At 39.8% G+C, this 27,743-nt stretch overlaps 2 protein-coding genes across 6 annotated transcripts in view; both read left to right on the forward strand.

Annotated features, from left to right (window-relative positions):
- The window catches only part of hecw2a (HECT, C2 and WW domain containing E3 ubiquitin protein ligase 2a), a 46,752-nt gene extending 38,446 nt beyond the window's left edge, over positions 1–8,306 (forward strand). For all 5 annotated transcript variants that reach the window (XM_026144563.2, XM_026144559.2, XM_026144560.2 and 2 more), the window contains 4 exons: positions 1,231–1,345; positions 2,946–3,031; positions 3,476–3,588; positions 4,762–8,306. In XM_026144563.2, coding sequence (XP_026000348.1) covers positions 1,231–1,345; positions 2,946–3,031; positions 3,476–3,588; positions 4,762–4,873 — 426 coding nt within the window. In that variant the 3' untranslated portion in view covers positions 4,874–8,306. The remainder of the gene's footprint in view (positions 1–1,230; positions 1,346–2,945; positions 3,032–3,475; positions 3,589–4,761) is intronic.
- Positions 8,307–10,875: 2,569 nt separating this feature from the next.
- stk17b (serine/threonine kinase 17b (apoptosis-inducing)) lies at positions 10,876–27,646 on the forward strand. The gene is made up of 7 exons (XM_026144347.2): positions 10,876–11,418; positions 18,141–18,353; positions 21,291–21,429; positions 22,554–22,680; positions 23,014–23,062; positions 24,135–24,314; positions 24,696–27,646. Exons 1-7 carry the CDS (start codon positions 11,297–11,299, stop codon positions 24,913–24,915), a joined length of 1,050 nt encoding a protein of 349 aa, XP_026000132.1. The 5' UTR covers positions 10,876–11,296; the 3' UTR covers positions 24,916–27,646.
- Positions 27,647–27,743: the final 97 nt, after the last annotated feature.

A 27,743-nucleotide genomic window follows, 5' to 3' on the forward strand; every position in this document is an offset into this window, starting at 1 on the left:
GTGGGACAAACAGTAAGTGTACTGATCCTGAGAGGCATTCAACATATGAAGGGCATGTCTTCTGAATGTGTGAAAAGGTGCTGAAATTTAGTCTATGTTTGTATTCTCCTTTATGCCTCAAATACCTATAAAACTGTTGTTGCTGCTTTTTTGCCTAGAGTTGTTTGGGTTTCAGTGAGGATCCATCAGCTCCATGCTTCTGGAGATAAAAATAAGAAAGGGGTCTATGTTATGACCACTTTTCCTTTTATTTGTGATCATTTTCTACAAAAATCTGCATAGCTTTGTGTCTTTGTGATCACTGATCACTAGTGACAGAAGGCGATTTGTTAACCTGCGGAGATCAAACGTGACAGCCTTTCATTAAAAGCTTTTAATGAATGAGACTTTAAGAAGAGGGTCAGAACCAGAGCCAATCAAAATGTGGGACAGGGAGACGAGAGATAAAAATGCTGCCCACCTGGTCACCCCGTGTGACTACTGACAACGTGACAGAACATGAAACATTAATGGAGTTGCTCCTCGGCTGAGCTGTATTATCAGATAGCTGCACTCTTCTTTTGCTTGGCGGATGTAGATAGAAGAAAGAAAATAGTTCCTGCACAAAGCTGCTCTCAACAGTTTGTAGACTTTTATTTTTTGAGTAACCAGGTCATTATTTCTGGACAGAAACATAGCTGCTGAGTTATTAAAATGGATTTTTTTGGTAACATAATGTAACTTCTACCATTTATTACATTCAAGAGAAGGCAGATGTCTCCAAAACTTGGCAGTGAACGGCAGAACAATTTAGATGGATAAACAGCGCTGCAGGCCAAAGGAAGAATATGTAGCTGTCCCTTTAACACTCCAGGAAAATAGATCTGATAGCCTGCTGTCATACAAAGAGAAGACAGAGTGATGAGGAGTGGGTTGTAATGTCTTTTTATGTCAGTTTTTTTCCCCCCTTTTTTAAATAAACAGTATAAGCACAAACCCGCTGCTTTAATCCCTCCCCTGGCAAGTCGACAGACATCCAGGCCTTTGTGCGCCCTGCTTTTCTAAATCCAGAATTTACTGTAAACAAACTGATGGAAACTTTTCCCACAGTGATGTGTCACTGCACAAAAAGGATCTTCCGCCAGCAGTCTGATGTAGGTGGGAGGACTGTGATAAATAAATTGTGATAGATAAATAAATAGGCTGTACCGTGTTTTCACCAATGTTTGTGTGTGTGGTTTGGTTTGTTAGGTGGTGGATGTGCGGCTGGTGTCGGTGTTTGATGCCAGGGAGCTGGAGCTGGTTATTGCAGGCACCGCAGAGATTGACCTGGCAGACTGGAGGAACAACACAGAGTACAGAGGAGGTATGGAAGGGGGGGGTGGGGGGTGGAGGTTGGGTGCAAGGAGGTGGAGGAACGTACTGAGCCTAATGCATGCCCCGCCTCCGGTCCTGCAACATGTTCATTCACAAGTGTGCCACAGCCACTAAACCTCTGCTCTGAGAAGTATTTCCTCATTCATTCATCTCAACTGGTCCAGCGATTTTAACACTCGGGGAGATGCAAGGAAATAAGACTACACACTACTAATAAAAACCATAAAAAAAATCCATCTTCACCCCGAAGAAAGTTCAAATAGGTGCATCTGTTTAAATGTCTCTAGCCCCTAAAATGAAGGTGGTTGTAATTCAGTTTTTCTTTCTACTGTTTGAGGGACACAAGCAGTCCTACCTATTTTGTTTCTGATACTGACACCTTGGCTTTGGGTGTCTACAGATATCAAATACTGATCCAAGACTAGCTGTATTCATGAGAATTATTCTTGTATGTGTATGTAGGCATCCGTGTCGGCTTAAAAACTGAAAAACATATATAAACATTTGCAAATGCATAGAAATTATATTTATTAGTGAAATTATGCTTGAAAATGGAATAACATGAGTTAAGTGGCACAGACACATGACAGACCTTTATGTTATAGTGAGTGTACTGAAAAACTTTTGCAAACACATAAAGAAAAGCTGGTGATCAACAAGTTTATAATATCTCCAAACTGTTCATGCTTTGTTGCTAATTTAGCTCCGCTGTGAGCAACCAGTACACTGCTGCTCTCTTGTCGCCTTACAAATACAAGACAGCCACCTTAAAAGGGTTTTATGTTGAAAGGTAACAACCCTACAATATTAGAAAATATTAGAGAAAACCCGAACGATCAGACCCCAGTGACAGTAGGAAGGAAAACCTCAATTTTAATAGGAAGAAACCTCCAAAGAACCAGGCTCAGGGAGGGGTCGATAGCTGAAGCCTCTGACTGGCCTCAGCGTCAACTGACTTTGAAGAGGAAGAAGTTTGTTTTGGTCTTTATATGACTGCACCAGTGCCCAACTTAAGATAAGGAAGGATTAATTCCAACAGAAAACCATACAAAGCTACCCTAGAATAAAAATTTGAAGTTTGAAATGAACTGAACAAAGCCCCTTTAATTAATCTGAAAAGACTGAAGCCTTACCTGAAATTAATCAAGTTGTTTTTCACAATATATAATAATTCTCCTGTGAACAAGTGATTAAATTTGCAGGGTAACAGCTGTACTGGACTTCACTTAATGTTACTCTGCAATAAGCTTCAAACCTTTGGAGTTATTACAGCGTATGCGGTGTACAGTCAGGCTGCAGGTGCCGGTGTCCAAAGCCATCACATTTAAAGGCTCTTTAGGGTTCTGGCCAGCAAAGTTGAAAAGGCGCCAGCAGCTGAGAGACAGAACAAAACTCGAGCTGACAATCGGCCATGACTCAGTGTCAGGGCGCTTTTAATGGACGAATCGACTGAGACGCACCAAACCGCTGTGTCCATCAAACATTAAGAAGCAGAGCCAGCTCACAAACCTCAGGAACAGGGGGACGGACGCCCTTATTATTTGTTATTCGTCTGACTCATGCACCATCGCTGTCTTATCTCCCCACAGGTTACCATGACAACCACATAGTGATTCGCTGGTTCTGGGCGGCTGTGGAAAGATTCAACAACGAGCAGAGGCTGAGGCTGCTGCAGGTATATATATTGTACATATATTTATTAGTTTCAGATGTAGCCATTCTTGTATTTTGCTTGTTTACATTATTGTATTTTGCACAACTCTGTTGCTTGTGAAGCTCGCACACAAGAATTTCACTCACATGTGCTGTACCAATGTACCTGCACATGTGATGTGACAATAAAAGTGATTTGATTTGATTTTGATTTGATTTGAGGTAGGGCACGAGGGGGAGCGCATGCACACAGGATGCCCCCGTGTGGACACCGCCTGCAATTACATTTTTTAATATGTTTCTAATTCTGCAGGAATGTCCCATTTATTTAAACAAGGTGTATTCAGTTTTCTGATTTATTTAACACTGAAACAAAGAACCTGAGAGTAAGTGAAATAACCCAAACTTTTTATGGCCTAAACACTGACTACATTTCATCCTTTTCTTGACTCTCTTCTCTCCTCAGTTTGTGACGGGCACCTCCAGCATTCCCTATGAGGGCTTTGCCTCACTACGAGGAAGTAACGGACCTCGCCGATTCTGCGTGGAGAAGTGGGGGAAAATCACCTCCTTACCCAGGTAACCTCACCTTTTAGGGACTATACAAAAATGAATAATAGCAGAGACATTGTAGAGTGAATCTTTTCAAAATAAAATGTCCATAAATATGAACGCTGATCAAACAGGTATGAATAAGGGCTTTAACGGGCTGTTTAGGTTGTTAAGGCTTCATATACGTCACCTCTGTTACTTTTTTTGTAAAATATGATGGGAGAGATACGACACAATTTTAGGGCGTAAACACACTTAAGAATTTTAGTGGATTTATTTATGTGTTTCTCTATGGGGGACCAAAACTGACAATTTCAAACAAATATCTAGTAAACAAATAACTCAAAAGAAAACTTAATTTAAACTTAACTTAAAAGAAAATTTAACTGCCATTAAATCACTGAAAATACATAAAATAATGACATAAAATTTAAGACAAATTTATATTTCTGTATTCATTCGCTTCTTTCTTAATTTGATATAATAGGATATCAAATTAATTATCATACAAATTTGATATAATACGTATGACATTTATCTACCTTTTTAATGCCTTTTTATTTATTTTATTTTATTTTTATCATATTAATTAATTAATTTTTATTTGTTTTTTTTCTATTATTTTCCTCTGGCTTTTGCATACATACTGACATCATTAGACTAAAAAAATGGAAAATGTAACAAAAAATAAATGTTTAGGGGCTCATTACAAATGTTAAAAAACATAGATGCAAACATAAAAAAACAGAACCATCAATTTATGTCACATTTTATATAATAACAATTTACATACATTTTTTTTGGTTTGTTTCTAAGACAAATAAAATATTAATATTGTTAAAAATATATTTTTTTAAGTGAAGTTTAAAAAAAAAAAAAAAAGCAATACTGTTTCTGATCAAAGATCATATTCTGATTTTGACGTTCATTCACAGCGTTTTAATTCATTATTTAAATGTTGGGTTTTTTTGTATGTTTTTTGAATGCAAAGCACTTAAGGTCAACTCTATTGCTATTTCTAAATGTTCTCTATAAATACAAGTGACTAATAAAGACGCAGCATACCTGCAGCTCTGTAGGGTATAAGTGCAGCAGTTTTCTTTTTGGGTGTATTATTTGACAGGAACAAAAGCAGAAGAAAAATCTAACAGATGACTCATCTCATCATCTGTTTCATAAGGTCTCGCTGTGTTTCCACAGGGCTCACACTTGCTTTAATCGTCTGGACCTCCCGCCCTACCCGTCCTTCTCCATGCTCTACGAGAAGCTGGTAACCGCTGTCGAGGAAACGAGCACGTTCGGCTTGGAGTAACCTCAAATTGGCCGACACCCAGGAGAGAGAACCATCTGGAAATCTGTGTTCCTCACTTAGAGGCATTAAAAATAAAACTAATATCCTCAAAAGGCAACTAAACCCCCCTCCCTTCCCCTCCCTGGATGACGCTGCTGTTTTTTCCGACTGGCTTTACATCACTCGGCACGCCGGCTTTGCTCTGATTCTCCACCTCCGACAGCTTCAGGACAAAAGACGGAGAATCGGAGGACGGGTTGAAAAGCTGTACAGTACGATTTCTTGTTTTCATGGTAACCTTTGTTCACTGAGCCACATGTGTGCTTTATCTCTTTAGTTAATGGCCTTGGTTACTGGATTTCTAGCACCTCCTCCTCCACCTCCTCAGAGACAGCTGCTCCAAAAACCCACTGAGTTCCTTTTCCCTTCTCTGGACCTCAAAACTGTGCCCGTCCCGCTCCGGGGCTGCAGTGATATGAACTATAAGACACACCAATCACCTTTGCACAAATACACACTTAAGCATTGTCTTTGTATTATGAGTGCAAACCAGTGTTTTCCCCGAGAGTCTTCATCGGCGCGGGAAGAAGTGACATTTTAGTCTTTAAACCGAACGCTGGCTGCTTGTTCGAAGAGAGGGGACACACTGGTGTGCACAAATACACACTGAAAACACACCTGTTCTCACAGTTTAGAACCCCAAATGAGCTGGACATGGAGTCGCAGGTCATCGGCGGTGCTTGTGCGCAGCGTCAGTGACACATTGTGGTAATGACGGCAGGTTTGAGGTCAGGACTGTTACCTTCAGTTACTGCGACACCACAGCCCAAAAACATAAAAAAAAAACATGTGACACATGAACGGTTTCAACAGAAGCGCAAGGTTCCTGTCTTACAACACATTTCTCATGAGCAATAGAGGCACTTTCTGACATAACACACAAAGTCCTCCCCAGCCAGTGAAAGTGATGAATGTACCAAACCAGTGACTGAATGTATGAACCTCGAGCAGGAAACAGAAGTTGAAAGGTTTCAACATAAGCGTGACTCGGTTTGTTTAAGCACTGATGATTTATAAATGCAATGATGGCTCATGAGATGCATCTATGGTGCTGCCAGCTTGCTCGGGGGATCAGGGCTCAAATGAAAGAAATGCCAAACTAGGTCACAGGTCGTAACATTTCCTGGGAGGAAAACATTTTACTGATAACAACCCTCAAAAATAACCCAATTCCTTGATTAAACTGATCATTGGGCTCATTTTTATGGTTTTTAATGGCTTTATTTGTGTTTATCGCATCTATATTCTTTCATTTACCAAGGATGCATATTTTAAAGTGTTTTAACTTAAATATTTATCTTTTTAAATCATTTTTTATGCAGAAGGACATCTCAGTCTGTTAGCCATGCACTAACATTAGTCACTGCAAAACATCACAATGCAGTAATTAGGAGGAGAAAATTACAATCATATCAAATTTTATGCCGTTAAAAAATATATATATATTTCACTCATGTAACACTTTTCATGGTTGGACCAATAAGATCCCCAAAATGATAAAATAGAAGTCACTGATGGAGTGCAGTTGTGAGGAGAAGACAAAATGTTTTCTTTGCAGCTCTCAGTTCAACTCAGACTTTGACAGGACAGTGGAAGGTCAAAATAATGGCATATACCCATCACTTTTTACATTTTACACTTAACTAATCATCACAAAAAGCAGATCCACGATTTTAAACATCATGTATAGCAATTACTACTGTTACTGCTAAAGTAAAAGAAGGATTTAGGAATAAAAATCCACATTTTAAGTATCAAAAATAAATTTCTGGTATTTTTAGAAAACTAAACTGCTTGAAAATTGTTTAAATTAATTGCATTATGGTGCTTTTAAGTTGCATATAAACCTTTGCTTTCATAGATGTGCAGCATCTGAGGTCCAACTCCCCTGAGCAACGCAGTGGCCGCTTTGATGCATCGCTCTAGTGAATGGCTATTAGATGTACCATGAGGCATTGGTGGGATTATTTTAGTGCCTCTTGGGAATGAAGTTTTATTTCTTTGCAAACATGTGACCAGATCCAAGCGTCTCACTGTAGGAGCTGCAGTTTTTAAAACAAAATATCAGATATCAACACCAGAGGGCAGCAAAGTCCCACTCAACTCAAACAACCAGTGGTCTGGTCCTCTCTGAGTGGCTTCCTGACCAGGGTAGATTAAGATGATGATGATGGCCTTGTACTTTAGAACTTGTTGCATACAGTCCATGCCAGACAGTAGTTTTGTCTCTGAAGCATGTGATCGAACATTGAGTGCACTCACACACACAAACTCATTTTCTACAGGGTGCATGCAAGATTACACCTACTGTACAGAGTCCTGTTGGAGTTAGACCACAGGGGCTGGAATAGTGGTAGAGATCCCCACCTGCGATGCGACATGTGTGGGCAGACTTTTGTATCTGAGCCCCGCCTCCCTACCCACACCTCTCGCCCACCCCCGCCCTAATAATGCATGCAGGATCTTCCTGGTCAGCTCCGTGAGCTGGACCTGGTAGAAACTCCTAGGTGGCGTTGTGTTATAGCTCGATATTGCATGCTGAAATAGTGCAACACACTGTCCTTACTAGCTTTTTTTGCATGAGGATATTGCTATACATTCAGACAAAGGGGTGAGGGAGCTGGTTAAATTGTGCCACTCCAGTTGTGGCGCTCCGGTTGTGGCGCTCCACCTGAGGCGTGCGCCCTTGTGCTCACCTGGCACTGTCGTACCTTTAGCTCGTGGGAACAAGGTGGAGGATGATGGTGTTTGTTAGCTCTCTCCGTGACAGTGGAACAGCGAGTATTTTGGCAGCATGCTTCGAAAACTTCACATGTGCGTGTCTGCCTGTCTCAGTCACAGGCTGATGGTCATGGTTCATTGCTGAACAGGTAATGGATCAATAGGGCTGCTTTTGATTTTGTGAGAGCACATGTATGTGTACCATGTGTGGAGTCCTGTTTGTCTCTTTGTATATAAATGTATATGTATGTCTGTCCTGTTGTGTGTTTAAATATATATATTTTGCACCGGATGTACCAAAGGTTTGGGGCTTGCAAAGTCAACCATTAGGCCTGCTCTCTATTTCAGTCGAACAACCACACATTCCCCCCTCCTCCCCACCGCTGTTTCTGGCTCACAGAGCATCACCTCATGTTTGCTTGAGGAGCAGATTTGTGGCATGGGCAGCGACGCTTCACGTTAGGATATTCACCCGGTTGGGTCAGTTTCGGTTCACCATCAATTTGAGGCTTTTCAGGTGCAGATGAAGACTGCTGCACCGCTCGTCTTTCTGTGTACATCTGACAGGACCCGGCTCCAGTTTTCAGAATTCCACTCTATGCAAAGCTCCTGTATGTGTGTGTGTCCATTTCACTCCAATGATTGTAATAAAAGAACAAATGGAAAATTTTTATGAATGATTCACGATCTTACTTATCTTTTACTAAAGTTATCTAATATACAGTGGCTTGCAAAAGTATTTGGCCCCCTTGAACTTTTCCACATTTTGTCACATTACAGCCACAAACATGAATCAATTTTATTGGAATTCTGTGTGAAAGACCAACACAAAGTGGTGTACACGTGAGAAGTGGAACAAAAATCATACATGATTCCAAACATTTTTTTTTACAAATAAATAACTGAAAAGTGGGGTGTGCGTAATTATTCAGCCCCCTGAGTCAATACTTTTAGAACCACCTTTTGCAGCAATTACAGCTGTCTCTACCAGCTTTGCACATCTAGACACTGAAATCCTTGCCTATTGTTCTTTGCAAAACAGCTCCAGCTCAGTCAAATTAGATGGACAGCATTTGTGAACAGCAGTTTTCAGATCTTGCCACAGATTCTCAATTGGATTTAGATCTTGTCTATGTTTTGTGATAAACCATTCCATTGTTACCCTGGCTTTATGTTCAGGGTCGTTGTCCTGCTGGAAGGTGAACCTCCACCCCAGTCTCAAGTCTTTTGCAGACTCCAAGAGGTTTAGTAGGCAGGGATAGCTCAGTAGGTAGAGTGGTGGCCCCATGATCGGAAGGTCGGGGGGTTCAACTCCACTGAACAGCTACCCTGAGGTACCCCTGAGCAAGGTACCGTCCCTGCTCCCCGGGCGCTGCATTGGTGGCTGCCCACTGCTTCACTGGGCGGGATGGTGTGTTCAGAGTGATGTGCAGTGTTAGTTTTCCGCCACACATAGCGTTTTGCATTTTAGCCAAAAAGTTCAATTTTGGTCTCATCTGACCAGAGCACCTTCTTCCACATGTTTGCTGTGTCCCCCACATGGCTTGTGGCAAACTGCAAACGGGACTTCTTACGGTTTTCTGTTAACAATGACTTTCTTCTTGCCACTCTTCCATAAAGGCCAACTTTGTGCAGTGCACGACTAATAGTTGTCCTATGGACAGATTCCCCCACCTGAGCTGTGAATCTCTGCTGCTCGTCCAGAGTCACCATGGGCTTCTTGGCTGCATTTCTGATCAGCGCTCTCCTTGTTCGGCCTGTGAGTTTAGGTGGACGGCCTTGTCTTGGTAGGTTTACAGTTGTGCCATACTCCTTCCATTTTTGAATGATCGCTTGAACAGTGCTCTATGGGATGTTCGAGGCTTGGGAAATCTTTTTGTAGCCTAAGCCTGCTTTAAATTTCTCAATAACTTTATCCCTGACCTGTCTGGTGTGTTCTTTGGACTTCATGGTGTTGTTGCTCCCAATATTCTCATAGACAACCTCTGAGGCCATCACAGAGCAGCTGTATTTGTACTGACATTAGATTACACACAGCTGCACTCTATTTAGTCATTAGCACTCATCAGGCAATGTCTATGAGCAACTGACTGCACTCAGACCAAAGGGGGCTGAATAATTACGCACACCCCACTTTTCAGTTATTTATTTGTAAAAAATGTTTGGAATCATATATGATTTTTGTTCCACTTCTCACGTGTACACCACTTTGTATTGGTCTTTCACATGGAATTCCAATAAAATTGATCCATGTTTGTCGCTGTAATGTGATAAAGTGTGGGAAAGTTCAAGGGGGCCAAATACGTTTGCAAGCCACTGTATGTCAACAACAAACTGTGTTAATGGTACCAAAGTATATCATGAAGGAGGCCTCACCCTGATTAAACACTCCTCTACTAAACCTGAGGTTTCTGTCCAAGTAACAAAAGGAAAAAGGATAAGTGAAGCTACATTAATATATTAATGATGCAGATATTTAAAGATATCAGATTGGAATGCATGCAGTAATGAAAATTTGGTTTAGATGCTGAGGGCTGTGTTAAGCTTAGATCATTGTTAATAAAGGTACACATTGTACATACACAGTGGATGGTTTTATGTGGAAGCAACCTTGTGCGAGAAAGAGAAACACTAGATGAAATGGCAAAAATAAATAAATTTTAAAAACTTATAAGTTCTGATAATTTTGTAGAATATTTTGTCAAATTTGTGAGATATCAAATCTAAATTTCCATTGATATAATTTAAACTTTTCATCTTACAAATGTATTTTTGAAATAAGTTTTTTAGTGTTTTTAAAGACACACGAGCTAAGAGATTTAAAATCTTGAAAACTGAGTTCATATGTGCAAGACCTAGATATGCATTTTCTATTTCATGATTGGCATTTTCCATCTATAATTACAATAAGTCACCATTATTAGATAGTATGTCAAGGTGATGAAGTGCTATTATAATAAAATTATTGTAAAACTGAAAAATCATATCACACATATATACCATATGTCTTATATTTATAATAAAAAACAAACAAACATTAAGCTTGTTATTTCACAAATATTGTAAATTAAATTAACTCTCATAAGTTGGACTTTGACAGTCCAACTTTTGAGTATTAAGATTCATTATTTATTTATTTTATTCATTTATGTTTTCTGAACTTCGAACCCGCTCCTTTAGTGACATGAATAGGCTGCCATATCTCGGCCGTGTCCAAATTCAAACCTTTCAACTGAACGCAAAAGCAGTGCGCATGCGCACTGACGCGTCGACGACGTTGTCAAACAGGGATGTGAAAATGATCGCAAACTGTGCGGACAAACTCAATGAGCGGACTAACAGCCGACCGCAGCGGCAGCTCGGATAGGTTTTGTGTTAACAGCCCATGAGTGCGGACTTTATAGACCCAAGCTTCGCTTTTCTTGAGCTGAGGAAAATCGGTTTAAGTCACTTTTTAAGTGCCGTCGAGCTAACTTAGCGACAGTTGAGCTAGCCGGGGAGCTGGAGCGGCGCGCGGTGACCGGCTGAGCTAACATTAACATGTAACTACGGCGAAACGAGCAGTGGTAACGTTAGTTTAGCTCATTTTCACCGTTTCTCTCACTTCTGCTCGGCGTTTGGCACCGTTTTCAGCCGGGAAGCAGCACCGAGGAGGAGAGGAAGATGTCTCGGAGGCGGCTGGACAGTCGTAGCGGACTCTCCGCCGGACTGCTCGGCGAGATTCAGACTCCGATCAGCACGGAGCCGCTGGAGACTGTGTACGAGATCACCGGGGAGCTGGGCAGGTGAGTCCGCCAGAGAGTGCACCTGCTGTATATGACACCTGGGAGCTGTACCTGACACTATACAGTCAGATATTTACAGATGAAACTCAGTTTCTGTATTACTATCACTTAAGTCTTTTGTTGTATTTATTTAGTACTACATTTGTGAAGTACATGTACAGGAACGCACCGTCCAGTGCCATAGAAGGTATCAGCTTTACTGTAGACATGTAAATACACGGCTACTGATATAGGGAAAGTCAAATATCTCAAAATCACCAAAGTAAATGTCAGATGATAGGACGGATGTTTCTCTGGTGGACAGATGCGTCGCACTGTAGGAGCTGTGAAAGATTTCCCATGCCTGTTGTGACAGTGGAGCTGAATCAGTTGGAGACGGGGACAATATATATAGCTTACCGGCTATATCTGTTATTAGTGTTCTTTTCAGTGGTGTAGAAATAAGAAGAACTAAGAAATCAAGTGTTAAAAACATGGCGTGTGCTTACATTTCCTAGTAGGTGCACGTCAGTGTTTTTCCAAGCATTTCTTTATTTGACTGTCATTGCTTTGAAGATAAAGCAGAGCAAGAAGGCACATGTATGCATGTAACTTGCTTCTTGTTTGTGTCTTTCATAAGTGAACTTTACACAGTCTGGTTTCCAAAAAAGGAGAAGTAGACACCTGACATTTTTAAAGATCACATAACCCTCCTACTAAATATTCACCAAGCTTAATTTAGGATTAAACAGTACCTCTTCACTAACGATCACTACACATCAAGCACCCTTTTCCCAGAAAGAAAAAGAAAAAAGGTCCTTACTGGGAATAACCTTTAATGCAAGGGCTGACTGGGAATATTAGGTTTGGAGCATTGTATTGCTTATGTATCTATTTATATTGATTAAAATAAAGAGCATGCTTGTAACAATGCTTTCTCAGGTAAATGCGCTCTCAATCTGTGCATCCAGTATGCTATGAGATTACTTTTCTACTAACGGATAGGCTGTAAAATAGTGACTCCTGCATAGATAGATAGAATATAGATTTTGAGGGATGTTTGAAACTATTAGGCTGATATATATCCCTGGCTGATATAAAGCTAATATATATTATATTATATAATATAATATAAAACTAATATAAAACTTTGTATCTGAAGGTATTTAAAGTCTGATGTTCTTTAAAAGACACAAAGTTATTGCTGTTATAGAGCACAAACAACACTCTACCTAGTCGAAAGTGTGCATGACCAAATACTGGGCTAATTGTGCAGTTTCACCTAAGTACACATGAGCTTTGTACCGAATCATTAATGTATTCTTGAGAAAAGAGGTTTTTAGTCTGTTTAGTCTCTCGAGGTGCATGTGAGTAAAATGTGTTGCAGGCTTTCAAAGGGGTTTTCGTTTACAATCTACGTACAGCAAATATTTTGCCCACTTTAAGCAAAAAAAAAAAAGTTATTTATTGAAATTTGTGATTGCTACATGAATTATGGTTAATCTTATACAGCAACAAAATGCTGTTCATAAACATAAAATTTTCATGTCAAAACATTATGTTTTTGAATGAAATTAACCAAGACGATACACCTATATATTAAAAATCTGAAACTTGGTGCATCCTCTGCTCTTCTAAGACTGTTTCAGGACTCCTTCCAATTACTCCTTACAGTACCAGAGTTTTGGAAAAATTTAGTGTCAAGCTTGTCATTCAGTTTTTTGTGAATATAAAATACTTGGTGCTCAGCAAAGAGGCAAAAATAACAGTAAAGTCATAAACTTATTTTTAAAAGGTAACACACAGTGTAGTCAACCCCCAAAGGCTGTGTTTTGAGCAGGAAAAACCCTGAAGTTGTGTTACAGTGAGTAAAAACTAAAGTAGTAAAAATATCACACTCATTTTAGTCCATGGGACTAAAAAGTCCTGTTTGATCTCTAAAAACACGCCAGTTAATATTTCCCTTTCTTTTTAACTGCAATGAAAAACAGTCTGAAAACGTTCAGCTGGTTTAGGACAAAGGTTCAAAAGAGGCTGCAACCTTTTCCCCATGCCCTTCCTGTACCAGACTACAGGAAGTAGTATTTAATTTGGAAAACGGTTAAACAGCCTAAGAGATGATCAAATAGATCTCAGTATTCTGTATTTACTGACTCAACTGTCATTAGATGTCTTTTAAAATTTACACACCACCATGGAACGGGTTAAATCTGTCACACTTGAGTTTTTCTGAGTAATTTAACTTTTAAGACATTTTCACAGTGTGGAGTGAACCTGTATCTCCACAAAAGAAATGACAGTGAACAGGAAAATCTAAGCTTTTAGCCATCAAACGGTGTTAGACAAGGGCCCTTTGGTAGGCTGGTAATGGCCTCTGTCACCACTGGCCTATGCAACAGCTAAAATAATCTAAGCCAATCTTAACAAGAATTCCCAGGACTTTCACCGCATGAAGTATTTCTCAACTTTTACAAGTAATCATACCTTATTAAGATTCTTATGATTTATTGCAGGAATTCATATTCACAACCAGTGGCTGGATTTTAACCTCTGTGCAGAAAGGTTTAATAGCTCTAATCTGCTCTTAACTGGCAGGTGCAGATTTCCAGAAAGTTCCGCCTTTAATTACAGTTTGTGCAAAAGAACTCTTACATCATGTCTGCAGTTTCCTTCTGATATATCTGTTGTGCCAGTGATGGTGGGGTGTAGTTTAACCGTTAAATATTGATGGCTTTATAAGGGTAAACTTGTCCCACTTACTATGACAATTTTCCACACTTTGAAAAATTCAGCATGTTTCAGATGAGTTGTGACTCAAAAAGCATTCCTGTTGAAACCACACCTACAATAACAGTTAACAGTTTTTAACATTTACTACAACACAACAAGGAAATGCACAAATCCACAAAGACTGTTACATAAGACCTTAAAAAACTTCTATTTATGTTTATGTGAAGTTGCATTCCAGTAAAATACTGTATATATTGCCCCTGACCACATTTACTTTGTAGTTACCTTAAAAAATAAACCTAAAATGTCCTGTTCTGCTTTAACTTGAGGCATAAACTGAGACAGAATATAAACATTAGCAGAGGAAAGGTTTGGGATGAGGATTTAATTGTTGTCATGTTGAGGGACCCAGATGGGTGGAGACAAATGCCATACATGGCAGGAAGAAGACCCCAAAAACTGACCAATTCTGAGCCAAGAAAACATCAGAAATGATTGGTTCTCAACGTGAGGTTAGTCATTAATATGCCACTGTGTGGTTTACTCACTATGAAAAAATCCTAATCCTAATATTAACATGCACACTGAAATCTTTGTTGGCCCAAGAGTGATTTGTTTGTCCAGGAGACTAATTATTAGTGTATTAGTGCTAATATGAAGGAGTAGAGACCAAGAATGATAATTGGATAGTTAAAACATAAAACAGGGTTGTCATTTAATAAGCAGGTAGAGAGAGGCAAGAGGTTAAATTACAGAGGTTAAGACTATACAGCATGAAAACTGAGAAAAAAATTATATTTACTTCTTTTCTGCACATACTCTACAGAAAATGTTTGTTTTTTTAGCATTGAGTGTTAATAAACAGGAAGAGTTGAGCAAATGTGCTACCTTGTCACATGAAAGAGGAGGTCTTGCATGACTGTTCAGATAGAAAAAAAATTTAAAAATCCCCAAATTTGGAAAATTACCAGGTTAGCAAAATATTAAACATAGCCCGTAACAAACTAGATTATATGAAGTAAAAACAGCTCAGTAAAATAAAATAAGATAGCTCAAGAAGGAGCTGCAACAACACACATTTGAAGGACAGCTGATGTCACTTATCTGTGTATTCATGCTGATACACTGACCCTAACTTTTTGCATGTGCTGGCTGAATAGCTCAGATCGAGTCATGCAGTGTAATGCACTAAGTTAATGGTGATTGGACTCTGGACTCTAAGTCTTAACACTCCAGCCTCTGACCGGGGAGGTGACTTTATTGTACAGTGGGAAAATATGAAGCCTTGGTATAAAAGGAGACCTTTATCATGTGTTTGTGTACGAGCCATGGCAACCGCAGGCAGCTGATGATCATATCCTGACAAGCCCGAGGTGTGTTTGAAGTCATTATGCGTCACGCAGAGCATTAAAGTGTAGCTAGTGTTAGTCTGCAGGAGGAAGGAAACAAGTACATGTGGAAAGCAGACTTAAGAAAGCAGAACCGGCTTGGGTTACTTCTGCTCGCCACTTTGTTTGCAATTTGTTAAAACAGGAAGTTCTGATGTGAAATGTGTTAAAACTCAGTGATGAGAACATGGCTGGCACAAAGGTGTTAATCTTAAACTGTAGTAGCTCTACTTTTGAATTTAAGGTAATTTCCCAGCTATAATTAAATCCCTAAACAAGGACCTTTCACTGTGTGTCCTTACTTATTTATTTATTTGTCAGAATGAAGCTTAAATGCTTCTGTTGGTTGTTGCTGTTCATGGAATTAATTAAAAACACATCAATCATCATTTGTCTGTGTATTTGAAATGACTGTAACGTGAGATAAGATCTTGATCTTAAAAAAAAAAAACAACCCCCCAACAAAACACCTTTTTGGCAAGTGTCTTCAGAGGGAGCTTATTCTGTTACATCTCCTCTTCCATTGGTGGATGTTCGCATTAAACATGGTTAAAGTTTCAAATATTGAGGTCAGTAATCTTGTCAGCTGAAAGCTCAGGCTTCGGACTGCTCTGAACTCTGTTTCAGGCCGGTCTTTCTGCCCTTGGCTCTGTATGATGTCATTGAGAGGGAATATCCCTAGTATGACCGTTTCAGGAGAAACACTGTTGTTTACAAGGTGCAGCCAAACAAAAGAAACAGGTAGTTGAGTTGTAGAGACTTTTCCTGCCTCAGAGTCGGCTTTTCACCAGAAATCTTTTCATTTTCCTGCTTATTAAACTAAACCAAACTACTTCTGACCATTTAATATACATAAATATCTATTCTACTTAAATAATTGAACTCCCTCGCTAACAAAGCAAAGCAAATTTCCTTTAAGCAGGAAAAGAATATGTACAAGAAGACATGAAGGTTTAACATGGTGGAGGCTTATATGCTATCACATGATGTGCAGGATGTTTTAGCACAATTCAAAGAACTCCTTCTGGGTCTGTAACCTAGAAAAGTTAGGTTTTCCTAGAGAGCTGAAATTAGGGCTGTTATCTGCACAGCTGGTAACAAGGTGAACTTTAAACAAAGTTTAAAATACGTATTAAATATTAAAATAGCTCTAAAATGAAGTTTAATGACCTAAACAAATGGTTACCACGGTGACAAGGCATGGCAGTAGGCTGTTGGAAATGTACTAGCATTAGATAACACTCCCGCACACAGAACCTGTTATCTAATGCCATTTCTGTATTTGTATAACACCTTTATCACAAAGTCACTTACAGATATTATGTTGTAAAGGCTGGACCACATACTAATCAGCATTTTCTGCATAAAATGAAACATATTAATCATTAGTTATATTTGACTTATATTGGGGAAAGTTTGCGGTGAATCATGTTGGAGATATTTAGCCATCTAAATTAATCTTACAGTGGATAATGGCTCAAACCACAACATCTATCAGGGTTTTTCCTGCACAGAAAAAAAAATGATGGAAACAACCAAAGAAGCTTTCGTTTTACATCAAAGGAAAATCACCAGCACTTTGATAGACAATTTGTAAAAATATCTGAAACATTTTTTTACGCAATGGACAAAAATAAAAGGAAAGAAAAGTAAAGATTTCTCTTAAGTTGATGCCAAAGGCCAATTTGTAGCCTGGAAAAAAGCCTGTTTATATACACTTATATGTATATGTATACGATGGTGTAATAACCATGACTTGACCCATTGGTTTCTGGCATTTGTGCTAAAGAAAAGACTAAAAAAATCCTAACCAAGTTCTTCTAGAAACAACTCTAAATCAAATCCAGGTGGTTATTTAGAGCCAGATGAATAAATCTAAATAAATGGTTACAACTCCAATATTAATAAATGGAACCTAACAAAATGTGTTTAATCAAATTGATATTGCCCCATAATAAGGTTTAAAAAGCTGGATTTAGTTATACTTACACCTCGCATGAGCAGAATTTCAGAACATAATGGCCTTGACCTAAATGCATGGTAATTCATGTCCTGGATATGTTAGCCAGGAAAAAAAAATACATTTACTGACATCTTTACTACAGCAAGAATTAGAAAGAAAAATCTCACCTTATCGCTACAGCTGAACCCAGAAACAGACAAAATGTTTTTGGGTCTGTTTTATCCATGACCTTGTTCATTCCCAGAGTTCATTACCAATGGTGAGTGTTGAAACATAGGATGGTAAATGTCCTATACAGAGCCTACATGACTGCGAGGGCAGCACTAATCCATCTGTCAACCTCACACCCCACAAAATTCAAACCCTGTAGGGTTATCATAAAAGAGTAGAAATAACTACAGAGGCCACTTGTCTGTGTAGCAGGCTGTAAACATGTTTATTTCTGCTGTAAAGTTGGACATTTTAACATGGAAGCCTCCAGTGGGTATTAGAGGAACTGCAGTTTTTTCAATTGGTTTTGATTTTTGACTATGGAGGTTTTTACTTAAACTTTATAAAAGCTTTACTCAGGCATTTCCTGTTTAATCAATATAACTGTAAAAAAATAAATTAAAACTCAGCTTCAGTTTGTGTATTCTTGTCCTGCTTTTTTTTCCTCTCAGGGGCAAGTTTGCTGTGGTGAAGCGGTGTGTGGAGAAAACCACAGGAAAAGCGTTCGCTGCCAAATTCCTAAAAAAGAGGAGACGAGGTCGTGACTGCCGGGCAGAGGTCATCCATGAGATGGCTGTCCTGGAGATGGCACGTAACAACCCCCGAGTGGTCAACCTGCATGCCGCTTATGAGACGGATCACGACATTGTCTTAGTGCTGGAATAGTGAGTTCACACAAACTTTCTGCCTGTTTTATTTTTATATATGCTGCATCCTATTTAATTCATACATTTTACTTGAGTGCTTCTATTTTCCTCAAATACGCCAAGCCAGCAGTGAGATCCTGTAAACGCTTGTATGAGGGCGAAGTCCTGTTTGTCAAGTCCTAAGGAGCTGCTAAATTAGCAAACAGCTCATCCTTCATAACAGGTTTATCAGGAATAGGTTGAAAGCTACAGCAACATGCTGGAAGCTTGAGCTGAAGGTGACCTGAACCACCGTCCTCTTAGTCTTGACCTCTTAACCTTTCCTATTTAAAAGCCCTTTTCAAATGAATGTCACGTCCTTTGTCTGTGCCGCCATTTGTCTTGTCACTTTGTACAATCAAAACTGAAACTGGAAGATTAGATATGAGAATACATGAGGACTTGTTGAAATGAACTGCTCTGTTTTTTCTAACCACACCTGTAATTGTCATTGGAGACACCTTAATCCCATCCAAAGTGCAAACATGGTAAACAGCTCACTTTGTTGATCTAAGACAGTCTGGAAAATAATGGCCTGGTCCTTGTTCCAGAAAGCAGCTTCAGCAGTATTCGAAGCCAACTTTAAACTCAGAAAGTAGAAACTCCTGAGGTTGAGTCTGTATTCAACCTGAGATTGTGCTTGAAAATCAGATAGATCCATCGCCGCCTGGATCTTTGATACTCAGATTTGCCATGGCAATGGCTAAATAAATAGCAAAGCCTCCATTTTGATGCAGTGATAATAGAAGTATGGACAAGTTTCTTTCTTAGGCCTCAGTGCCAATCGACCTAGAGACTGAGTAGCAACCACTGGTTACTAGGGAAAAATCTGTATTCCCCCAGCTGTTCAGCAAGCAGTCTGGAAGCTGCTGAGTGCTGCACCAAATACATCCCTGAAATTGCTTTAGTCGCTTGCCGATTGCTGTGGTTGGTATTTGTTTCCATAGGAAACTCCCTGCTAAGCAGTCGTGAAAAGTGTGATGCAAACTGGAAACAGAGACACTGTGCCTTCAAAGTAAAGACTTTCTGTGATACAGTTAATACATTAGATAATATGTTTTAAAGACTACTGACCAACTTCTTCCAGGAGCAATTTGTTGACAATCTGCATTTTCCAGCATTACAAAGCTCCGCTACAAACTGGAGTGATAACGTTTTGGATCTATGAGTCATAATGTCTAAAACAGATTGTGAGGATTGTTTTTATCTTTGCCAAAGACGTACCACAGTTCTTTCTTATTTTGTCATGCAGGATTTACATTGAACCTATTCTGTAACAGCCACAAATAACAAGGAAATTGTAGGTTTCTGTTACAGAACACCGCACAGAGTCATTGTCGGCTGATTTTGTTAAATGGCGTGTGTAGTCACAGCTGTCTTAGAAAGATGCAGATTAATGTGCTCTAATATGAGCTTTAATATCGACTGTATGAATGAAACCCAGCATCAATCAGCTGCTTCAGGTGAAGCAGGAGGAAGGAGTCAGAGAGGAAATCTGCCGGCAAGCAGGTGAAATTCAAGTTGGCTCGTTTTTATGGAAAATAAATCCCAGCATTTCCTGCATCTCAGTATAAACAAACTCAAGGTTTCTAGAACAGGAGCAGTAATCGATCATGCGTGGCAAAAACTTGCTATGTAGTGCACCTGTTTAGAAATGTCTTTACCCGCATCCTGCTGTCTAGTTTCTGCTTTCTCAGTTTCTCCACCTCTACTTTTGTTAGCATGTTTTGAATTCTTATTGAAAGTCTTTCTCCGTCCGGCTATTTTTACTGATTTATCTCTCATCTGTTTACTTTTCCATTAGAATTCCTTGTTCTGGATCATAGATGCATTCCTCACCTGAATTATTTCATTCAGTCTCGTGCAGTTCCCTTATTCTTTATCAATATATCTTTATTTCATACCTGAGTGTGAAGACGCTGCATCAGCCAGCTGCCATTGCACATGCAATGGTTATTTACAGCTAACTGAGCTAGAAACTAAAATTAGGTGCAACACTTTAATTAAATGAAATATAATAATAACAAGAAAGTAGAAATGAGGCCTAGATTTGACGTACTTACAAAACTAAGTAAATAAAAATACATGGGACTTATTTTGATTTACTTCTTTTTTTTCTTTTAAATGTGGTCCAATTTTTCAGCAAATTAAGTTTTATTGAGGTTTAAGTTTTAAATCTTTCATTACTTTATATACTGCCGGGCTGATTAAACTACAGGGTAAGTCAAAAAGAATCATATGATTTGTAGTAAAAGCTAAAAGCTCGCAGTAAACACATGGCTGAACATAAAGCTCTACATACAAAACTTACAGTGTTTACAGATGCTCAGTGTGTCCCCCTCTGGATGCATGGCATGCCCATACAATAGTCAAGCTCGTCACGTACTTTTGTATGTGTGGAGTCTATGCAGCTACTACTGACATAGTGCTAACTACTGTCAACCGAGTGAAACTTGCGAAAAACAAACCAGAGTTTTCTCTTCAGCTTTAGGCTTGTTCTTAACTCGTACCGACATTTTGCTTGCGATTACAGCAACAAGGATATAAATTCAAATTCAGAAATGGCAGTTAGAAGCTTGAGTTATCTGAGGTGTAGTAAAACTTTCTACTTGTACATTTTAGCGCTTCAGTCTTCATTTGTGTGCCTGCAGTGTTTTTGGTTTTTTTTGGTTTTTTTGCAATGACTAAGCAGGAAGGAGGTTCTCTTTCTCAATAAAACCTTACCACAACATGCAGGATCAAACCTGCGTCCCTCTGGCTGTGGGCTGGAGACTAAAACCACTGCACCACCCTTTAATCCATAAATGCATTTTTGTTTTCTCCTGTGGAAACTCTAACACACACACACAGTCTGTATCAAACTGGTCTGTGTTTCATATTTCACCAGACATTCCTTCTTGTCTCCTGTTCATGCAGTGCGGCCGGTGGAGAGATATTTGACCACTGCGTATCCGACGAGCTGCTGCCCGAGGCCCAGATCACGCGCCTGATCAGGCAGACGCTGGAGGGAGTCCACTACCTCCATCAGAGCAACTTGGTCCACTTAGACCTCAAGGTATTCAGACACATCCAACCAAAGTGAATCTATTTTTAACCGTTTACTCAACTCACCACAGACTTAACCTTAAGTACTCGGGTGTTTCCCTTCTCTAAGCGCTCAAAATCCTAAATTCCTTTTTTAATGCCACAGTTAAGCCTAGAATCAGGATTGTAGAGAGCATGGAACTGACTTCTGCTGCAGTGACAGCAGGGTGTGAAGAGTTTTGTTGCCGCTACATCAGGGTCAAATCGAGTGTCCACCACCTGAGCCCCTAAGAATCAGCTGATTTTTTTTTTTTTTTTGTATAGGACTACAAAATTAAATCTACATGTTGATACCAGGATCGTCACACACCTCTGACTCTCCTGGGCCACAACAATGGATTAAATGTGTGGGGTTTTTGTCTCAAAAATTCAAGATCTTGACTAAATACCAAATCTTAGCAAATGCCTTTGTTAAATGTGTTATTTTACTCATGAGGGTGGGAATTTTACATGTCAACATAAAACTGTCATCACTGTCAGGAATACTTGTCATTTGACCCACAGGTCCTTTAAAAAGAAGTATTGTATTGTCCTAAAATCAGTTTGGGTGAGTGTGAGGGACCAAGCTGGTGTGGCCTGAATAAGACAGATAATGTTGTAGAAAGTGAGTTTCATTTCACTTTTTTCTTTTTTACAAGCAATTTGAGCCTTTTAAAAGACATCGGCTAATCCCAGACCTGATCAAAGTAATAAAAAACAGTGATACAGCAAATTAACTTCTCAAACAGCCAAACTGAACTGACACAACAGAAAAAGGAGAACTTATACTGGCTGACCTCAGTGCATTTACTTTAAACGAGCATATTTTCAGCTTTCATGTGTGCAGATTTGGTCTTAAATTTCATTTCAAGTTAAATCAATAAGTCTTATTTATACCTGTGAATACCCTGTGATTACAGGACAGTCACATACAGCACTAAATGTTCTCAGACTGTTTTAAAGAGAATGGCGCAATATCATAAGAGTCGTTTATTTAATTAAATAACTGTTTCCTGTGCAGAGACATTCATCATGAGGTGAATTTTGCAATCAGAAATGAGTTTTATCCCTCGAGCACTTCCTGCTTTCACTTTGTTCCCTCTCTGCCTCTCTCAGCCACAGAACATCCTCCTGACCAGCCTGTCGCCTCCAGGAGACATAAAGATCGTGGACTTTGGCCTGGCACGCAGACTGGGTGCGGTCGGAGAGCTCCGAGAGATTCTTGGCACACCTGAATACGTGGGTAAGCTGACGCTCATGAAACAAAGGCGGCAGCGGACATTTCACACATATTTATAGACAAACATCAGTCAGATTCACAATAATAAACTATATGTAAATTGTCAATGTTGACTAAGAAGAGATCATGCATTTGATCAATTCTTACCTAACATGTGCATTTTACTGTGCTAGCTCCTGTGAGAGTGGATGAGTGACACACCTATAAATAAATGCAGAAAGAACCATGAGTCAGTAATTAATCTGGGAAATTACACAGAGATCTTTTCTCTTCTCACTGTTGACTGACAGCTTTTACTTTTTTTCTTCTTTTTTTCTTTTTCTTTTTTGTATTTAGCTCCAGAGATCCTCAACTACGAGCCAATCACAACAGCGAGTGACCTTTGGTGAGTATATCTGTACTAAATGGGCTATGGTTTAACCCTTTGGAAGGAGCGGTATCACCACTTGTACTTTGCCACTTCCAGCATGAAGAGAAAGTAACATGAACTCCACCACCAGGAGAATAAAAGCTGAGCTTAAGCTGCGTACGTGCTGGAAGTGACTCTCAGCGATGTGGTGACCAGTGACCACAGCACAGGAAGTCATTTTACATCGTGGGCCACATGCAACCCACTTTGATCTCAAGTGTGCCAGACCAGTGAAACTCTGCTTTTTGTCAGAGTACAATTTAGTAAAGTTTAACCACATGTGTAATCCCTGACATATTTTAAAATAAGGAAAGAAGTTCAATTTAAGGAATATATCTCAGTTTTTCCACATGGGAAAGGAATGCTGCTTTAAGCTTAAATTGTAAGAAATAAATGTTTAAATTTACAGATAAAGTTCTGTTAGCACTTTTGCAGACTGTCCTACCATTTATAAAACATCATTTTTGTCAACTGACAGAATGTCTTCTTTTTGGAGTTTCTTTTTCTATGGTAAACCCACTGTGAAAATAATACATTTCCAAAGTAGATGGTGAAAAACCAAAACACTTTTTGACATTTTATTGTCTATCTATTACTGATCTATTACTTTGACTTTGGTGTAGTATGAATGGCCATAGGTGAGGTTGAAAAAAAAAGTATAAAAATACGGTTAAGTCTGGAAAATGTAAAGCAAGCCACAAATTTTAAAGCTCATTCCAGCCTCACATTTCCTCACATTTGTGGAGCTGTAAGTGAATTAAAAATGTAAAGTATTTACTTGGGTTGATTTAAAAGAATTGGTCACTGTGAACATAAATCTAAAACATATGCAGCTTCATTAGAAAAACATCACAAACTGGAAATGAAAGTGAAGGCGATCTTCGGCAGTGTGGGTATTAATGTAATGCTTCCCACTTCTTTTGTGGCAAATGCGATGAGAACACATCGTTCTTCTTATTTGTTTTTCTAAGATTATTTCAGATATTTTGCTTGTGTCATTTAGCCTTCAGACTCTCCATGTCTGATATGTCCTGTGTGTGTTTCTCAGGAGCGTGGGCGTCATCGCGTACATGCTGGTGACGGGCGAGTCTCCGTTTGCTGGGGACGACAAGCAGGAGACGTATCTGAATGTTTCCCAGGTCAATGTGGACTACAGCAGGGAGGCCTTCTCCAGGGTGTCTGAGCTCGCTGTGGACTTCATCCGCAAGCTGCTGGTCAAAGCACCTGAGTGAGTAAATGACAATCTGTGTGCGAGAGTCTGTGTGCGAGTGTAAGAGTGTGGGTGTTTTAACATAACTTCCATGTAACAGAGAGATGAAAATGAAAACATAGCTGTGAACAGAACCGTGATGGATGTTTTTCCAAGTCACGTCATGTGTTGTTTTAAAGTTTTTCCACTGGTGTGTGATGGATTCACACTCATCAGGCAGCATGCTGGGCTAAGTATGATCTCATCAGAACTAGTATGTCAAGAAGAACCTGCTGGTGTTAATCTATAAAGGAAGAAATCTGGTTGAAGGAAAGATCAGATTGTTCAGTGAAACACCAGCACCTCGATCTCTTTGCATGAATGTGTCTAATCGTTGGACTGTCTCTGTTTTGACCGTAGGGACCGGCCCAGCGCCGTCGACTGTATGAGTCACCCCTGGCTGTGGCAGCAGCCGCAAATCTGCATGAGCCCGGAACCCGCCGCCACCGCCTTCCGTACCAGGAGCTGTGGCACAAAGTGGGCGGCCCCTCACGAAGACTTTGAAGACAAGGAAAACTTCCTGGAGTCATCCCACTCACACGCAAAAAGGTTTCGCTTCGAGGAGGATGCTGACTTTTGAAGCTACAAAAATGATAAGAGGGAGATGAAGATGCAGCGGTGATCACTTCTTCCTCTGAGCTTTTAAATTGTTTTAAGTCTCCTGGAAACCAGCAGCGTGCCGGCCACCATTCACCGTTCTGTTTATACTGATCTACTCAAACCAACCAAAGATAACCGGCTAAACTCTGATGTGTCGCTGTTCATACTGTACAGTACGTCTCAGTTAATGCGGTGTGTTTAACCTCAAGTATTTAATTTCCTGTCTTAAACCCACTCTGTGCTGATGAAGGCTGCTCCGGAGGACTTCCAGGGGAATCTATGCAACATTTCTGGTGCTTCTGAATTCTTTGCCTTAACTGTGGGAAGTTGACTCACCTGGAGCTGCTTTCGGTTGCACTTGTGCTTCAGCTGAAATGTGTGATATAGAGATTAGCGCCTCTGCTATGAGGAAGTGAGATCATGTTGTTCTTTGCATGTTTAAAAGAGGCAGCAGCGTTATAGTGTTTCAGGTTTCTAGATAAAATCCGCTGCTGCCCGCGTCAGGGTAACTTCTCTGTCGCATCAAAGTCAGATAGCGGCCACATTCGGGCCTGATCAGGCCTGCTTTTGGCTAGTTATAGCAGCTGCTTTGTGGGCCAGATGTGGCCTGGGAGACATGGTGGAGTTAGGGTGATGCTCCTTTGACATCTGCCTTGTGTAAGGTGGAATCGGTGCCAGATGTGGACCACATTTAGGACAAACATTCCTTAATAGTGCTGCAGATAAATCCTTCAGAAATGGATACAAGCAACAACATTAGTGGAGTTTTTTCCCCCTCTGGAATTCACTTACCAACTTAATTTTTTCCATTTTCCAGCCTATTAATATTATTAAACAGATTTTTAACCATCAAGGTTCAGTTTCAAAGACTTCCAGGTTTTCAGCATTCTTACCGCGAGGAAGTTAAATAGTAAACTAAAGCATCCCTCCAGAGCTCCTGTGTCTCATTTTTGTTTTTAACCATAACATGAGGCAATTTAACCATAAAAAAACAGAAAATATGCAATGAAGCCTTTATCAGCATGGATATCTTATAGTCAGTCTTCTGAGCCAAAATTGAGTATCGGTTAATAAAACCCACTATTTCTACACTCCCACAGCCCTGTTTGCAAATTATTTTGAAAATAAGTTTAGATACGCCACAAAGAAGCTTCTGAAGTCAACTTCTACATGATTAGAGGGAAAATTTTGACTCTAGGATATTAAAAAGGGACAGGTCAGAGTAACATTATCTAAAAATAGTTTTGGTACCTGTATCCACTCGTGAAAGAGTTTGCTGCATGATTGCCTTTAAACCTGATGTCAGACTTGGATTTTCTCAACATATGCTTCATACTGAGGGTTTAAACGTAGCTCAGGGTCTTATAGAAAGCTCTTTAAAAAAAAAAATCTAAATATGCACCTTTCAGTGTTAATCTGCATTTAGGTTATTATGAAATTTCTGGCTGGAAGTGTGCTGCAGTAAAAGTAAGTATAAAGGGGTGAATCAGCCGAGTGGGCCGTGCCCGCACTTACTCAAATGATTTCCTCCCTGAGCTGCGAGTTCCTCTTAGAGGAGAAACTTTAGCACTTAGTGTGTGCAGAGCCTTCACTTAGACCTCCTGCAGTCCTCCGCAGGTCCGGGTGCCTCAAGATTTCATCTCAGGGCTGCTGCTCACTCTTTGTTTTCTATTCTTAATGTTATTCTCACAAGCTGATTATTATTATTATTATTATTGTAATATTTATGTGCTGGACTTCTATTTTTTATGTAAATAATGCACTCACGTGTCTTATAAGCAGAGATTCAGGTGATGATGAAAGGAAGGATTAGTCAATGAGGTGGTTCAGGAAAGTGAAGTCAAAGTGGGGAAACAGAGAGGTGTCAGATGGTTTTTAGAGAGGAAAGAGGTGATTAAACAGGAAGAGTGAGTGTGGGAAGAAGTATTTCCTGATGGTTGCTTTAAGTTGTGGAGAGGTGATGAGAAAGTAGGGATGACTATTTCACAGAGGAGCCAAGGTGCCACCAGCAACAAATCCTGACCTCAGACAGTGGCAGCTCTCAACCTCCAGAGAAAACATTCCTCTGGTTTTATTTTTAGGTGCCAAACCCGAACGGGACCACACTGCGTGCGTTTGTTGTTGCTGTCAGCACAAAGGCCTTTGTGTATCTGTGTGTGTGTGAGGAGGCTGGGCCGTGCTGTCGTCCTTTATAACTGGAACGCCACACTGTAAAAGAGCAGACTGCTGTAAACGGAAATAAGCTTGAATCCATCTGCTCTGAGAATAAAAGGTTTGGAGTTGGTTAAATCTGCAGAGCAGGTGGGTCTGACGTCACTTTGGTGCCGACGCTCCATTGGACCATTGTCTCCGTCAGACTCTTGCTGTAACCGTCGTGTTGTTTTTGTACAGCTGCTGTTGTTCTCGCGTCACTCGGCGGCCTCGGAGTGTGCGAGCGCTCTTTGTGTCAGTGCCGCTGATGTCACTCAGCGTTCCTCTTTGTTGTCTTGAGACTGAAGGATTACTGTATGTCAGAATGAAACCTGCCACAAGCACAAATAAATCAGATCTACCTTTATTCTGCTTTTTATGTTTTGGGTTTTTTAAAGTATGAGCGTTCTGATTGCATCTGAAATAACTAAAAAAATAATTTGTATTCTGATTAGCTTCAGGCTAATGTTAGGCATCACAAAGCAAACTGGAAAAGCTCATTAAAGACTGTAGAAAATAAATGGTGTCTGTGCTTTGATGTTTTTCCAGCTCCACGCTGCCCCCTGTTGGCCCTGCAGAGCTGAGAGTTCATACTGGGTCATACTGTGTCAGTGTGTA

Source organism: Astatotilapia calliptera, chromosome 16 (assembly GCF_964374335.1).
Source record: "Astatotilapia calliptera chromosome 16, fAstCal68.1, whole genome shotgun sequence".
NCBI classification, from domain to species: domain Eukaryota; kingdom Metazoa; phylum Chordata; class Actinopteri; order Cichliformes; family Cichlidae; genus Astatotilapia; species Astatotilapia calliptera.

Bases quoted from the DNA above. Each gene is read 5' to 3' on its own strand.
- stk17b (XM_026144347.2), top strand. From the start codon at position 11,297: ATGTCTCGGAGGCGGCTGGACAGTCGTAGCGGACTCTCCGCCGGACTG. The intron at 21,430-22,553 runs GTATTCAGACAC...TGCCTCTCTCAG, and splicing joins TGGTCCACTTAGACCTCAAG to CCACAGAACATCCTCCTGAC. The intron at 24,315-24,695 runs GTGAGTAAATGA...TTTTGACCGTAG, and splicing joins CTGCTGGTCAAAGCACCTGA to GGACCGGCCCAGCGCCGTCG.